A 17,451-nucleotide genomic window follows, 5' to 3' on the forward strand; every position below is an offset into this window, starting at 1 on the left:
AGCATGTTAGAAGACTGGAGTAAGTGAAAATTCAGATCACAGGAATAAACTGCATTTTCAAATATATCAAACTGAAAACAGTTATTTTAAATTGTAATAATTTTTCCACAATATTACAGGTTTTTACTGTGTTTTGACAAAATAAATGCAGTCTTGGTGAACATAATAAATGCAGACTTTCCAAAAATCTTACTTGTGATACTGCTATTATGATATAAAAGTAAAATTTTGGTCATACCGCCTACTCCTAGTGTAAAACTATGTATTTGTTTGACATAGTTATATGTTGCTTACATAATCTCGTATGCAGTGTGACGCCCCCAGCTGTGGGCAGGTTTCAGTGAGCGCAACAGAAAAAGCTGCTTTTGTTGAATTATTTCATAAGCAGAGGCCTGAGGAATGTGTGGGCGTAATGACAGAGCTGGTGAAGATTATAGCGGAAGGAGAGAGAGAAAAATACCCAAAATGATAGAGGGATGGAGAGCTAGCAGAGGTGTGCGAGGGTACTCACACTGGTGACTCGGCGATAGATTTGAGCGGGGTTCTGACACTCGGAGTACGGGTACTCAGAGGTTGCCATCTCCAGCATGCACATTCCGAAGGCGTACACATCCACCGACTCGTCGTATTTTTCCTCGTACATCTCAGGCGCCATGAACTCAGGGGTACCTTAAATCAAAAGAACCATTCAGAACTCTCAGTGCCTGAGATCTCTACTCACCCCAGCAGGGCCGGGGAGAGGAAGGGAGAGAGGAGGAGGACAATGGCACTGTTGCTCCGTACGGCCCTGAGAGGAGAGAAAGAGGGGAAGCAAAAGATATGGAGAAAAGGACAAAAAAAAAAAAGAGGAAGGGGGAAAACCGGCCTCAGTTATTTAGTAGTGAAAGAATCCAGTTTTTCTCTGCAAGGCCTTTAGATTTTCTATGTCAGCACATCAGACTAGTGCACCAAGCGGCCAAGCGTCATCTCGCAAAAAGGAAGTTGATTTAAGACAGACGCACATGCGTTGGTGCAGGTTAGTTTTAGAGCTGATTGATGGCCTTCAAAACCGTGTTGATCTTTACAACACGTCTGTGCCGCCAACACACTAAATGAGGAACTGGACAGCGGTGGGCGACTAGCTATGGAACTTGATCTATGTCAACAACACAGTTATGGAAAACACATGACCGACTCACCTTTCTGCCTGTAATGGGAGAATGTTAAGTAGGTTTATGCACAGAGCAAGCCCATAGCTAGTGAGCAAAGACTCTCGTGCACTAGCGTGCGTTAAAAGGCCTTGCACAGAAAAACAAGCTAAAATATAGATTCATATTTGAAATATTTCCGTTTTTGGGGTAGGTTGCTTGTTGACTTACCATTCTTACTTGCCATTTTTTAGAATACTTACTGAACTGCAGGACATTAAATAACCCATACAGTGGAGTGAGACCAGCTGAGATAATAGCCCTACAGCTTAAAAGGAAAAAATTCTCAAAAACCAAGAGAGAAAAAAAAAAAAAAACTAAAAAAAAAAAATGGAAACAAGTAAATTTAGGAGGAAACAGAGAGAAGGGATCCAGAAAGAAATTTATCACAATATCTAAACCATCTGAAAGGAAGAGGGGGAAACCCTGATGAGGCGATCAGGAAAACCTTTGGAAAAAGATGTTTGACATTACTGGCAGCAAGAGAATCTCTAGAATTATAATAATTATAGACCACAGGTTCCAGACCAAAATGTTTATTCTGTTAATATCACATGTGAAAAATCCTCATAGCACACTTACTAACAAAGCATTATCCACCATGTGGCTTTGTTGGTATTTGCAAGGCATATATTACCCAAAATACCCCAGAGTTTATGGAAACTTAAAGTGTTTTCACCTGTTGTATTTACAGGCCAATTAGTTCCAGGTGGGAAACAGCAGGATCTAAAGGTGTTCCCCCAATTTATAAGAAGTTCTCCTCTGGTTTTCCCTCGTCTCCACCCATAATTAAAACTAGTGTTATTGGCTGCCTGGAAAACTGTGGTCTAAGGTGAACAGTGTAGCTCAGAGCTACAGCATGCCTTAAATATCTGAGCATAACTGATTGCAAATGCCCCACCTTCCCAATTTCACCTCATCATTGAAAAGACAAGCAGTGACATGACACACATTTTGAATTGTATAAGCCAAGGTGAACTGACTTGGGGGGTGGGGAAAGCAAAAAAGTTGAAAAAAGAACGCTGGGTCGTACCTATGACACTTTTAGCGAATGACGAGCGCTTGAGGGTGGCCAAGCCCAGATCGCCGATCTTAACGGAGCCGGTGGGTCCGGTGATGAAGATGTTGTCACACTTAAGGTCCCGGTGAATGATGGGAGGAGCTCTGGTGTGGAGGAAGTGCAGGCCCTTGAGGATTTGTCGGCACCAGCTCCGCAACACCTTTATCTTCATCACCTTGAAGCGCTTCAGATACCTGAGGAACAAAGAGATTAGAGTTGAGAATTAGGGCAATGTTCTTCTTCACTGAACAGCCATAATGATATTGTTTAAGACCTTGACAGAGTAAAAACAAACAACAGATGTTTCAACGGAAGATGATACGTGTCTACAGCTCTCTGTTTTGGCGGTCATGACTGGGATGGAAAATTTCAACCAATGAAACCATAAATGGAATGAAAATCAATGAGAAAACTCTCCCCTCAACAACAGCTCAATCAGAACTCAGTTCAGCCCATATGAGGATCAGGGAGAATTAAACTATTTCATGATGATGGGTCTGGGTCTGGAAGCATCCATTTCGACAACTGTATTCTCTTCTGTGAGACAGAGAAAGTCCCAGATAAAAGAGAGGACAATAGGGTGAGGAGGGCAGTACAGCAGTTTCGATAGATTAGCTTGGCCTAATCAAATCTTTGAGCCAAGCCATAGCCTGGATTTGGCCTTGTAATCCTCATTACAACAATCTACTCATTTCAGGCGCCCAGTTCCCAGGTGAAGATGGGCACAAGCTCACAAGCAAAACAGAACGTATACTCATTTGTTATGGGGATGTCACATGTCTTGAGAAGAATCAGATAAGTGAATTTTCTAAAGAAACATCTGTTTACGGATGATCGTAACAGTGACTTCAAAATATAATCCTTTCCTCTTCCTTCTGCTTCTCATAGTAATAGAAAAATGGTCGAATAACATAAGATCAGATGAAGTATAACTGGTTTTGCAGGCAGCATGTGAAGAGATATAGCAAGTCAAGCGTTTCTGTGTAAACATATTAGCTCTGTAGTTTGCTTAGTAAGACTGAAGCGAGCTATGAGTAGTGCTTTGCCCAATGGGAGGAGGTGGGTGGTGGAACAGGGCAGCTTTGATGGAGTGTGGCGGCTGACTGACAGGTCGGAACGGAGCCAAGGGTAAGTCCCGAGGCGATACAGGAGAGAACAACAAAGCCTGATTCAAAACTTTCTCATCACTCAACACACCCAGTGGCTCCCAGGGGGCCCCAACAGGCTGTTTTCCAGCTACACCAACAACTCTCTCTGCACTTCTTGAAACATTGAAGTAATTTAAAACTATCGTTCTGAACTTCATAAACAGTTTAAGGCCTGAAACATTCAAGAAAATATTATGAATTTTAATTGTCAGATTTATCTGATTTAGTTTTTTTTCATCTGAAAACTCTTTTTACGAACATGTGAAGAATATGTTTCTGTCCTAAATATTGGATTTGAATGCAAACCAGGGAACCGGGACTTTTATGAGAACATAAAAGGACAGGAAGAGGTACAAAACTCTAGTGAGTCGTTATGTCTTTGGCGACCCAGACAAAAACGAGAACACAGACTAGTTTAGGCATGGCCATGTCTGTGGGACGCTCCATTTCTACCTGACCTCTTGATCACTGTTATCTTTGCAGTGTAGGAGCAGCCATGCAAACACCTCACATTGCCAGGATGCCAAAGCTGATGAACACAAAGCAAGCCTGACACTGGTGGACACAGTAACAGTGGTGTTCCTGTTGCTGTGAGCTGTGTGAAAGATAGCTAATTGAGCGCAACTGAGGCTCTGAGGATCACAGATCTTGGTAGGGACTTGTTGTATCCAGAAACTCATGTCAACAAATGATTACAATCAAATTTATTAATATGTTCTTACGTTAAAAGGACAACCCAGATGTATTCAGTAAACCAATTATATTCAATACATCAATCTTCCTGCATTATTTATAGTTTCTCTAAGTGATGTCTTGTGTGCACGAGTCAAACTTTTTTTTTTGTCATAATATTGCATGAAAACCTGATAACTTTCTATTATATGACCTTATATTGTCTTGCAGTCAGGTATCAGTATTTAAGTGGGTTTTCATAACTGTGTGTGCATGTCAGAGCCCACACATCCACAGGAGGGGGCTGCTGGTCCAATATGTGTCTGAAGCTCCAGCATCTGTTCAGTACCCACAATGCATGTCTCACATGACATGCCACTCTTCATCTGCAATCACTCTGGTAACAACTCTGGTGTTGAAAACTGGCTGGAGAAAAGGTTGTTCATTTGAATGCAGTACCACAATAAAATATTAACCCCAGCGGACGTTTTAAATTGCAAAAAAGACAAATGCGACAGAACAAAAAAACTTAGTAAATCATCCTTTACATAATACCACAATACTAACAAAATAAATTGCATGTATTTGCTGATTTTTGCATCTGACCATTCATTCTTTAGGCAAACATATGATGGACAGACAATATAATATTAAAGTGGAACAGACACATTCTACACACGTTTTTAGGGTTCCTGACGTCATGAGCTCCGTCACCAGCACGATGCACTTGCGGCCTTTGGAAGGCGACTCCCATGAGTCGTAAAAACGCACAATGTTTGGGTGTTGCAGGCCTTTCAACATGCCAGCCTCTTCCTTGAAGCGCTGCCGCTCTGATTTCGACAGCTTCCGATCCTGCAAGGACAAGAACAGAAAAAAATACAAAACATTTAGCCACATACTTCATTTTAATGTAATGGAAACCATATTAAACAGCCGTTTATTGTAATTAATAATTTCTAAACTCAGGGATAAGGATTACAGATGTGCTTTAAATGAGATGCCATGGTTTTATGAACCACCACTACGGTTCAACTGGGGTCCACTCAACCTCAAATAATGTAACCCGACCCCCGATTCCTGACATGCCTCCAAAAGAGCCCCTATAGACAAGGCATAAAGCACAGGAGGGGACAAGACTCATCTAGTTTAAACACAAAGTGGTCCTCTTATCCTGTGCTTAATGCCTGTACGGGCCACACACATGCACACACCAAAGGCTCCTATAAGATAAAGAAAAAGCAAAGCACGGTGCAACAGGTTCAACATGACCGGTCATGGAAAACGACACTACATCATCTCCCTTGACTCTCTAACCTACTCAAAAAACTTATTCCATCCAGGAGAGCCTGACCTATCAGAACAGTGTCAGGTAGACGGGGTTTTTGGATGAAACGCACCTCCCTGTGCATGAGGGTATCCAAGCGTTGATGTCATAGTTCCTTTCCGGTCAGGTTGTGCCCTTATCAGCAGTTTAAACAGTGTGCTCAAGCCCAATCATTAATCATTATTATGATTGCTCCAGCAACCGCTAGTGATGAATTAATCCAGTGGCACTTTGTGGAAAAAGGCCACTTTTCTGTGGCCTACTTTTACACAACCCCAGGGCTTAAATCATATGCATTACGTGATCACTAATTCCATTCTGTGAAAGAGTCACCCTGCATACCTGGCGGCAAATTGCAACATGCACCTTATAAAAGCTATACATAAAAGTTCAGTGTATGAGGACATAGATTCCCTGGCTATCTGCAACCAGTCTATTTGGTGTCACTGATGTGCCACCATTCTAGAATGCTGACGGTGGCATTCTTTCTCCACATTAATGCAGACACACTCATTTGCTTCCCAAACTAACAACCGCACTAGCAGCAGGCATCTGCATCCCATTAAGTACCACTAATCCCAAAGGACAGTAGAGAGAGTGTACAGACACAAAGCGCTTTTCCACCAACATGGTTTGTGTGCGGATTCCAGGTCAGTTCCAATTCTTGAACCGTTCCACACGTTTCCAACGCATGAAAGGGGGTTCCAGGCCAGAAGGATCGGCTCAACTCTGGCGTTCTCGAATGGAGCCAGGGAGTAGGGGAGAAATGCTGATGCTGTCTATGGTGGTCTTGTTGATAAATGTAATAATGTTGCTCTACACTGGCACCGTAAGTACCTGCATCTTATTTCAGAGCTGCAGGTACACTAGAATCACTCCAGGTACTTTGAAAAGCACTTACTGCACTTGTTTCCTGCACAAACACCAAGATGAAAAGTGTTTGTTTTCACACTGGTTACAGTCATGTAAACAACACCGTCCATTTTTTCTAGTTTGTGGGAGAAAAAAAACAGCCGGTTTGCAACAGGCTTTAGTTCGTCTGGCTAAGAATTGTCCAAGAACAGGCTCTAGCTCCAGAACGCGAACCATTCTGGTGGGAAAGAGGTAGCGGAGAGAGAGAAACAAAGGGGATAAAGCCATAGATATGGGAATGAAAGGGTCAACTTTATTGACTGGGGTGCAATGAGATTAGAAAGGAAACATGATGGAGCGACTCAGTGTGAGAAAACACTGAAAAATACATACAGTATTTTGTACTTACAAATGCAAATGCTTGACCAATGCATTTCAAGCATGCATTCCTGTTGTGCGTACTTGCATACTGTTGTGGTATTCAAGTAGTAGTTAGCAATAAAAATGGTGACAGTTCAACTGACTTTAACTGACTTACTCAACAAGATTCTCTTCAAACTTTTACTCCACCGTGACAGCAGTTGACATGAAAGAGAAAAATGACTACAGAATGCATTCATGTACTTGCATATAGTATGATTTTGGGCCCATAGATTACATTCAAAGGCCAAACTTTAAGGAAGGTTTTGATCGGTGTCTGCTCTCTGCAAACAGAGGCCATCTTATTTCCCATCTCACTGTGTCAGTAGTTAATCTAATCAATGTCTGATAACGGAGGACAAAGGAAGAGGTCTTCTGTAGCATGCAGGGGTTTGCAGCTTTGCTAGCCTCTCTTTTTGTCTGGAGTTGAAAAAAGAAAAGAAAAAGTCAATAATTGCAACTTAAATGGAGGTTTTTCTTGCTGACAAGACACAGGAAGGATAAACAAGTGTGAGTGAGTGGGTGAGTGAGTGTGCGACAGAGAGAGAGAGAGAGAGAGAGAGAGAGAGAGAGAGAGAGGGGGAAGTGATGCGTTTAACTTTGGCACCTCATGCACACTTGTCTTGGCAAACGACAAGCATAAATTTTAGCACCCCGTTTCTCAAAATAAAAACACAGGTGCTTGTGCTCTTCTCAATCATGTGATGCAAATAATTGAGGTTTTGGTTACAAGAGTAAACACAGCTTAGACAACATACTGTAGGCTACTATATACACAGCCAAATTAGACAAGGAAGCCCTTGCAAGTACTGTTTAAACCCAAGATACCCATGTTTACAGTAATTACTATTTTAAAGCGGAGAATATCCGAATATTTTCTTAGCAGACTGGCAGTTGAAAAGGGGCCTTTGAATTATAAAAAAGCAATTTCAATAATAATTAGCAACATAAGTAAATGTTTTTTACTCAATGTTGATTGAATTCTGCTTCTGTAAAAAGAAGTATCAATTTTGTTAAAAAACAACATTCTTTTAAACTTTTGAACAGTAGGGTATGTGGGCGTAAAAGAGACCGCACATATGCCCTTCTTATCTATTAACTAACTCACAGGCAAACAGGTCAGCTTTTATCTCTAGTTCTGCTTAGCCAGTCACGTGACCTTGTGCACAGACAGTTCAGTGAACAATCAGCTGTTTACTCGACTGTCGCGCACACAAAAATCTACACCTCTGGCCTGGCATGGAGATAAACGCAGCTGCGGTGCCCTCCTGTCTGTAAACAACCCAGAAAATACTGCAGTAACCAGATACAGCAGTGAGCCTTTCTAGAAAACTCACCCTTGCTCTTTTCTGAGAAAATAAGCCTAATGATAATACAATAATGATAATGGATGCAATGCCAACTCTTGAAATTGAATCAGCACAGAGCTGCTCTGTATTTCTCAAAAGGCTGAGTTTTTTTTTCTTTTTTTTTTTACTGCAGTGCTATTTCTACAGAGTAATGTGTGACATGTAGTGCTTGGCTTGCCAAGCAGCAGCGATGCAGATGGGAGTCTCTCACCTGACAGCGTTTTCCCAGAAGTTGTGTGGGTGCACAACATGGTGCAATAAGACGCCCATGGATGTGGCGAGAACTGGATCAAAGCAGCTTCGACCACATCACAGAGCTGGACTGAATATGTAGTAAGAGCAAATCGAACGTCATTTCAATCAGGAGATCGAATCTGGCTGAGAAAGAGGCAGCTGTGAGAGTCGCCTCTGAATAACAGCGCACTTGAATAACCCCTGAGATTTGCATTTGTAAAAAGGCAAATAAAACGGATTGGCATGACTCATGCCTAGCGGGTTGCATAGCATTCGCGCAGGCAATGCCAGTGGGGAATGGAGCAAACGGTAGATCAAAGCTCTGCGAGATAAGAGCTGGCTTCAGCAAACGGTGCACCTCAACAGTTACAGATAAAACTAGAGGCTCCTGAACTCTGGGATGGTTACCAGGTGCGCAATGGGTCAGGTGATGCTTGGGTCCAAATAGAGGTTGTGTGTACCGAAAAGAAAATTCGTCATTTACTAAATTCTATTAACATTTACAGATTCAAATGCTTTGTCATTTTCTTTCTGTCAATGCCACATTAAAAAAGAAATGAATATATAAATTAATTTTTCATGTTAGTTAAATAAGCCTACTTAAATTAGGAAATGCATTTAAATAAATATATTTAAATATATAATAACAATAATAATAACAAAAATAAATACATGTTTAAAATTAGTCAAATAAATACTGTAAGAAATACTGAAAATGCTTTGAATAAATTATAAATGATTTACAACCCAATCTGTCAAAGTGACATAAAATTATTATTTGCAGTGTAACCTCCTGGGTTAACCTTGTACAAGGGAGATAGTATGAGCATATTGGGAGAGAAAAGAAAGTTTAATTCATAAACTGATGAAGCACTTTGAATGGTCTGAACGAGTGTCCAGCTACTGTAGGTGTCTAAAGGCAAACAAATGTGGCCAACCAAGTTCTTGGTAGAATACTACTAAGCAGAATGAATTTGCAGCCCAGTTGCAAAAAACTACTTGAGTTAAGAAAGGTTTTAATTGCACAGGTATTATCAATAAGGGTTTTCTTAACTGAAAGGGTTTGTTGTAACCGGCGAAACATACAGCCCCCGATAAGCTCATTTTCACAGCCATAGGAGGAAGTGTTAGGTCTCTGAGCACAGACAGCTGCTGAGCTCTGTGTCTCAGGCTACAGATCTAATGATTCGCATCAAGCCCCAAACACATCTTTTTAAACACGGCCTGACGGTCCATGCTAAAGTTCACTTCAGCAGGGGAACTTCCCAAGCAGTTTACAGAACAAACAGCTGCTTTTCATATGCATCTCTCATCCATTTCTCTATTTCATGTTCATTTAAAACAGCTAATCCTTATTCAGAGTATGCTAACAGCACAGAATGAAGACCACATCCTCAGTTACGCTTGCACTGTAATGTGTCACATCTGTCCAATCTCATGCCAAAAAAAGAATGGGGTGGGGGGTGGGGGGTGACTGGCTCCAGGCCCTGGTTTCTAGGAACACAAATCCATATCTGTGACAGTACTTTTCCACAATAATGGGATCGAAGCTGAAGAACCTTGTTTTGGGCCTCTTGTTTTGCAGTCGGGCCAGATGCACTGCAAAGTGAGCAAGTGTGTGCTTTTTGCATTGACGTGTGAGGGTTTAAGGAGGACAAAGCATATTCTATGGAAGTAAAAGAAAGCAAAAACAGGCATAGTTGCATTTCAAAATGTTTCAGATATATATTAAGTTAACCTTAAAAATAGCTAGGCTATATTAAAAAGTAATCTGAAGAATCTGTTCATGACTAACGATTATTTTAACGGCTTTACAATGTAAGCATCATTATAAACAATGTGAATACATTTATATGATAAACTGTAAAACTGAACAGTAAAATTAACTTAAATGAGTTAATCTCACTCAAATATTACTCAAAGTTGAATTTGATGATGTAACTGATTTATTTGAGTTCAGCCGACTTAGTGTTTTGTAAAATACAACACTCAATTTTATTAAATATGTAACAATATCTTAGCTCAGTTTCTCTGACAAAGGGGTCAGTGGCCTGCAAAAGGTTGAAGAGCCCTAGTTCAATGGGAATCTCAGTGAGCAAGTTATTTAAGCAGTCAGCATTATAACAAATGGTGATTTAAATGGCATTTGAAATCTATCCCCCCTTCGAGTTTTGTTACCACCACAGTAATGCAGGAATTCATGTTAAGTATGCATGTGTACATGCAATATGTTTGCCAAGCATACTTGCATAGAGTATTTTTGTGGCCTTCCTCTAGCAATCACCAAGGAGTCAAGCTTCATTATTCACCGGTGTACTTTCTGAAGTGATTGTGGGCATGCAGAGCACTTAGTCTGAGTTAATGGAAAGACAAAGATTCTGTCCTCCAGGGGGACCTCATTCCCTGCAATCTCCACAGGATTCATATTTCACAAACACGGGCACCAGTCAAACAGTGATTCTAAAAATACCATCTTACCACCCCTCCCCTGCTCCTCCATAGTGTGCTGGGGCATCTAGTAGACAGTGGATATAAAATACCAAACCAAATCTATTCACCAAATACACCAAGAAAGCCAGATGACAGGAAATGACAACAATACACTCTGCACCTCAAAGAGGTTAAAAATGTGGGTCTATTAATGTGCATGGACTGAGTGAAGGAATAATCAGCTTAGCTGCTGTGATGTGCTTGATAACTGTATGAGCAACCCGGCTGATGGACAGACTGCATCACATGACTGCCGGAAAGCCTGTGCTCCATTTCCCAGCAGCACTTAGTAATGGCCATGAAAGGAATTAAATAAATCAAAACAAGTATGAACCACATCCACTAGGCATATACTGTATGCACCGTCTTTGTTTTGCATGTTTACTTGATAAAGTGGGAAAAGGGCAGTGGTTCAGAGCCAAACGGACGACTGATCATGGGTTTAAAAATGAGCCAGTTATACAGGCTCAGCCAATGACTTCTCTCATGACTGCTGCACTCTCGCTGTTGCAAACTATTGTAAACATCATAAGACTTTCATTTGACATTGGAACAGTCTGAATCAGTGCATGCCCTGTTTTCTGTCTGCAGGTTCAAAGACGCATAAAAATCCATTAAAGCAGAAATCACAGTTCTGTCTGTTGCAGCTATTTAAGGAAAATATCTAATAATAGAAGAAAAGTTTCTGTAGGCGACAATCCTATAATAAAGTATTGTTTGTGTTGCAATAATTAAATCAAGTTATTTCCACCTCCCTATTTAAAAAAAGATGTTGGCGATTTGTTTTCGAGAGGAAAATGTTTACTGGATCTCTCACTCCGGTCACATCAAGTCCAGATCATTGGTTCAAATTTCCCAACTGACGCAACTCATGCCTTCTCATTAACCAAAGACAACCATTTAGGACTGCTCTGCGTATTCCCTATTGTTCGTTTGAAGTCCTACACTCCATACGAAGTGTGTTACAGAAAATGTCCACACTTTTGACCTATACACTGAGAAACACAAGGGGGTGTGGGTGTTAAAGGGGACAAAACAGGATTTTTTGGATTCTGGCATAATGAGCATAGCGGTGGATCTTCATTTGATCCCCAATGCAAATATTGGTTATTCAGACACCATCATGAAAAACATGAGCACATTACCTGAATTCTGAAGGGATAATGATATTTATATATGGGCAATCATATCTCATAATAACTACATATCAAAAGCCATTCAGTATTTAGCAACTTAACCAGTCCTTAAGAACAACAGCATGAACTCATTAAGCCATTCCCTAGAGGTTAGACAATCATGAGTCAAGGTTATTTACAAATCGAAGCTTTAAAAGCCACAATTTAGACTGTTCAATTCTAAGGGTTACAGAATGGGTGGAAAATGATCATGCAAAAGATAATCACAACTAACATTATAAGTGGACTTCAGGGAAAGAAACGTTAGAAGTGTAGAATCCTTTATAAGCAAAAAGTCCACTTGATTGGGTAAAAGAAGCACAGCAGTGCTGCTTGTGCTCAGCAGTGATTGCTTTGCCCTGCAAGCAGCGTTTCTGATAACCTCCTATGGAGTCTCAGTGCTGATCGAGTCGTCAAGACACAGAGGTCCTGAGGGGTTTACAGAGAAGAGAAATGACAGAGGAAATGAAAAAGTAAAAGTGCAACAGTCAGGCATCTGCTTTAAATAAGAACGAATGAACAGTTGTTCCTTCAAACAGCACTGAACTTACTGCAAAAACCAAGACAGACTCATCTAGATCTAAAACAGGCAGCGAATGTTGGACTCCAATTAGAGAAGAAAAACTAAACCTTGATATTCTTTCTCACAAACCCAAAGAATTGCCATCAATCAGCACATAACAGACTGTTTAGAACCAGCACCATGTGTTCAGTGTGACCTAATTGCCGGGAACTACAGCTCACCCCCCAGGGTGATTTGGTAGAGAGCATGAGGTTTATAATTCGATGGTCTTATAATGAACATTTCAGTTGTCTTAAGCCCTATTCGCACGGGATAAGTATTACCTGGTGACCTCTAGTCATTTGTAATAATTGCGGAGGTTATCTATGATCTTAATCCTGTGCGAATAAGCCACGTCTATAATTTGTAAAGTAAAAATTCCCCCGCAAATGACCTACCATATTACGGCGAACACCGAGGTCCTGTGATGATATTAGTCCCGTGCGAATCGGCATCTCTTTGATTTGGCGGGTCGTATATAATTTTTTCAAGGTTTTTGTTTCCTGTGCGTTTTTAAATCCATCTTTTGCGAAGAATGGAGGCTGCGTTGGAGTGTTTTGATAGTATTTTGGGTGCTGGGTCATATCGCTATACACCATACAACTATACAATTTGCAGAAAGCAAAAACAAAAAGAATGATTATGGAGATTAATGACATGTATAGCAGCATGCGGTAAGGAACATTCTTCTGTTTATGTTATATCATACAGCTAGACCTGTAACGACAAGACATTTCCAAGCAATAGCCTATTGACATCATATCTGGGAGATAAGTCAGTAAATTCAAGTAAAATCACAGGCTTCACTTATCCCGTGCGAACGTGCCACAAGAAAAACAGATGTGGGTGGGTAATTTCTAAATCACACGTGGTCTCCAGATAATACTAATCCAGTGCGAATAGGGCTGTTAAAGTTTTGCTTATTACGAGGTAAACCGAGGTCAAGTTGAGGGTCTTCTGGGGAATTCCAGTTGTTCTACCTCTGACAAATGGTAGTTCTCTGAACAACTATTTGACATGAAAAACCTTCACAATGAGGCTGTTTTACGGTCATTTCACTAGACACCAATCAGATGTATGTCTACTAACATTCAAATAATAATTTCCCCAATGAATAATTTATTAGGCTCATTGTTTGGGAGCCAGCAAGATTCTCTAACTGATATGATGACATTTACCTTTTAAGTGCTTCTATTCTCTAAATTAATTTGCACCGGGCACTGACCAGGTCAATAATGGCTTTTTTCCATTATAAAATTCAAATACAGATTGTCATCAGCTTTAGAGAGAGCATCTTTATGAGCAGAGCATTTATATTCTGACTCTAAAGGTGGAATCTCAGCCAATATGATGCAGAATGGATACCCACATCCAGTACAACCTTGACTTCATCCAACATGCAAAAAAAAAGTAAGACTAAACTAGCTCAGAGTATAACTGAAGCTATAAATAAACAGAACAATACAGGGGGACAAAAGAATGCAAAGGAGAAAAAAAGAGAGTGAGACAGAAATGAATCAAGACAAGGAGAGCAGCTAAAATAAGGCCCTTTCATGGTCTCGCTTTGAACCAGATCCATGTGTCCCTGAGCACTGTGTGGCCTGCTATGTGGGTCAGAGCGACAAGGCACATCTTCAGTGCATCTAGCTGCCTGTCACGGGCTTTGGTCTGTGAGGTCAGGAGGTGATGTGCTCTCCGTCAGAGCCAAGCACACAGCAGTCTAGTGTCACCCAGAGACAGGCACCATTGTTCTGCAGGCAGACCAGACATTTACTGAAAACCTGCATGTCGTCTGCTACAACAACAGTCCTTCTTGATTTCTGGACTCACTCCCCTTCCAATCCCCATGGCCCAATCCATCTTCCATTGAAATAAAAGCAGGCTTTAGACAGGGGTGCATGGTGTGAATGTTGAAGGGAGTTTGGAGTGACAGTCTCGATTTTTTCCTGAAGTTTGTATGCTCAATATTTCACTCGGCTGAAATGTTTGGTGTGACACAGCTACTAAATCACAACACAAAAAGTTGGGTAATGGGGCGGATCACGCCACAACTAGACCAAACGCATTAAAATATATTTTTAACAAGTCAAAAAAGTTGGGACACACGGGAACACTAAGATCTTAGGTCATGCGTCTGCATTTCTACAATAATTAGTAAGATATCAAAAATTGGAGATTTCCGGAACTTCAGAGACATTTCAAATCCTATAATCCTATGATCGCCATGGGAATGTGCTGGCTTATCTGCATATTGAACTCTAGCCTCTATGATCCATGATAAAGCTGCTTTTAATCAATATAAAGACTTACTTTTTATTTGTCACAAATTGACTACAGACAAACAATCCATTTATGTGACAATGGTCCGCTTGTCATAAAGTACTAATGAAACAAATCACCTTAAAAGATGTAGTCAAGTTTTCAGAATGCCACTATAATGACCAACATGGTGGACAGGCTGGTATGTTGATCACTGTTGCTTAATAAATCCCTGTTCAGAAATAAGCAATTCAGAATAATCCAAGGCTAGACAGGAAAATACACTAAATATGCAGGTTACGGTGACATTCACGACTATTCTGCAAAGCACAATCGATTGTGTTATGAACCAAAATATTAAACAAGGAACTAAAGGGATAGTTCACCCACCGTTTGAATTGTTTTTGTCCATACAATTAAAGCCAGTGGGGTCCAATGATGTTTTAGATCCCACTAACTTTCATTGTTTGGTCAAAAACAGTTTTGGAACAACATGAAGGTGAGTAAAATAAAAACAGAGTTTTCATTTTTGTGGGAACTTTGATTTTAAGATTCCTCACTACTCTACCCATAAAATATGCCCTTACTGTCAAATGTGAGGCCCACTCATATTTAAAGCTCACAACCTATACTGTCCATAGAGCCAGTCATAATCCCCACCAACCCAAAGGGAGATATAAAAGGATAAAGCAGGTCTTGGCTTTGTTCTTCGCTCTGTACACCTCCACACTCTCAAAAGCCTTTTACAGCACAGCACATGCGCCCCCTCAATTATACAGGGATTATATGCACTGCAAGATGGGAAAAAATGTTTTAGTGCATAGCATCCTCTGCACTTTAAATGCTGCAGCCTCTAAGTACACATTTCATAGAGACCAAGCAAATGAGGTCTTGAGTCAGAAAGGAAGGGCGTAATAACATTCAACTTGGAACAGTGATGACTTTCTCTACTTTTTTCTGAGGCTTTTCTTTTCTTTTTTTGGCCTACATATTGTACAGTTTAAAGTTTGTTACATGATAGTCACCAAATTAAGGAGTAAAGCTAATTTGATGTTTAATGAAGCAAACTGATACCCACATATTTGCACTGGGTCAGTCTCTAATGCATAACATCATCGAATGATATCTAATAAGCAGCAGCAGGCCAAAATTTGAAGATCTTTAGCAGAAGATTTGGTTTGGACCACTGTAACATGCTCCTGTTACATTTCGGCCACGGTTAAACTATTCCATATGAGCGTTCTTCATCGCCAAATATGGGCTTAGAGATGTTCCTTTATTCCACACAAATAGATTATGATCCACAAATAAGTGTAAAGAGATTCAAAAAAAAAAAAAAACATTCATAAAGAATTACAATGAGATCCCCAATATATGTTTCACAAAAACTAATTAAATTCAAATAAATGTTTTATGTCACAATCACAACCCTCCATGGCATTAATTTGTGAATCCCTTCTTGTGCATTTATGGATCACTGCATGCATTTATGGATTTCAAAACATTTCTAGTATCAAGAAATCCAAAAACAGGTTGACTCCACCCACCGTCTACTCAAGCCAATCAGATAACAGCCACATTTTGCTGACCAATCATAGCATGTTCTCGCTATAACCAAACATTTATTTTTGGATCATAATCTATTTATTCGAAATAAAGGAACAATTCTACCCCCATAGCCAAGTTACTGTTCATGCAGCACACTAACCCAATTTCCACAGCATCCCTTGATCCTAGAGTGGAAGGCTAATGACCATCAACAAAAATAAATTTAACAGATTTAACATGGCAAACATTGGAGGAGCTGAGCAAATACACTGGAACTCATAGCACAGGTTGGACATGTTCGCCTCACCCGATGACAGCAAGCCATTGAGCAACTGCTTGTGTACATAGTAGCTTTAAAATCCCCTGCAATAACTCATCTCTCACCCTCATTCTTTCCATCTAATGTCCCATTGTCAAAGGCAGGGCAGGTACTTTGTCAAGGGCACACCATGGTGATCTTATTTAAATGGCCCTTAAATAAAAGGTGGCAAAGCTTAGCATGCACTGCTCTGTAGAATGTGGTGATAGAAATCATTTTCCATTTTGGGACAGGTGTTAGTGTGTGCCAACAGCCTGAAATATTTGGAACACCATGCCACTCACCTGTTGTAAACTGGGGAATGAGTGTGATTGTGTATATAGTAGATTTGCGCCGATTGACCGGCCAGGGACTGGAATCGGCCAATTTTCCGCATGATCGGCCCGGACCGGTAACCGGTCAGCGGCACAAGCAATAAAGTCAGCTGTGCGTTATCGCTCACTTCTCTCCGACAGCAAAGTGACACACACACAAAGTGACCTCTCACTCACTCCGGATAAATAGTGCTTGTATTGTGTAGGTTTCATGCTCATGCCAGAAGCGCGCGCACCACTGATCTATTTAAGTGGAGCGCACAAGCCACTTCTCAGTCTCAAGCAGCTTGCGAGTCGCAAGTACCAAAATGAGTGGCTTACTGCGCTTAAACGGTCAAATACACACACAAAATGATGTCAAAATGCCCGTCTTGGCAAGTATTCAGTTAAACAAATTCAGTTTTGGAATCTAATTAGTTGAGAAACGCAAGTTATGTAACAGAAACTATATATTGGATCCGTGCATAAACTCTGAAAGTGACAGCAGTCTAATATTCTTGCTGATGTCTGTCATGTTAATAAAAGAACAAAAGACAAA

General features: G+C 40.5%; 1 protein-coding gene across 8 annotated transcripts in view; it reads right to left on the reverse strand.

Annotated features, from left to right (window-relative positions):
• The window catches only part of wnk1b (WNK lysine deficient protein kinase 1b), a 75,964-nt gene that overhangs the window by 34,754 nt on the left and 23,759 nt on the right, over positions 1–17,451 (reverse strand). For all 8 annotated transcript variants that reach the window (XM_081363274.1, XM_081363278.1, XM_081363276.1 and 5 more), the window contains exons 3-5: positions 4,747–4,919; positions 2,221–2,441; positions 512–669 (exon numbers count right to left, since the gene is read on the reverse strand). In XM_081363274.1, coding sequence (XP_081219400.1) covers positions 512–669; positions 2,221–2,441; positions 4,747–4,919 — 552 coding nt within the window. The remainder of the gene's footprint in view (positions 1–511; positions 670–2,220; positions 2,442–4,746; positions 4,920–17,451) is intronic.

The sequence above is a fragment of the Scardinius erythrophthalmus genome (genome assembly GCF_964197995.2).
Source record: "Scardinius erythrophthalmus genome assembly, chromosome: 4".
Classification (NCBI taxonomy): domain Eukaryota; kingdom Metazoa; phylum Chordata; class Actinopteri; order Cypriniformes; family Leuciscidae; genus Scardinius; species Scardinius erythrophthalmus.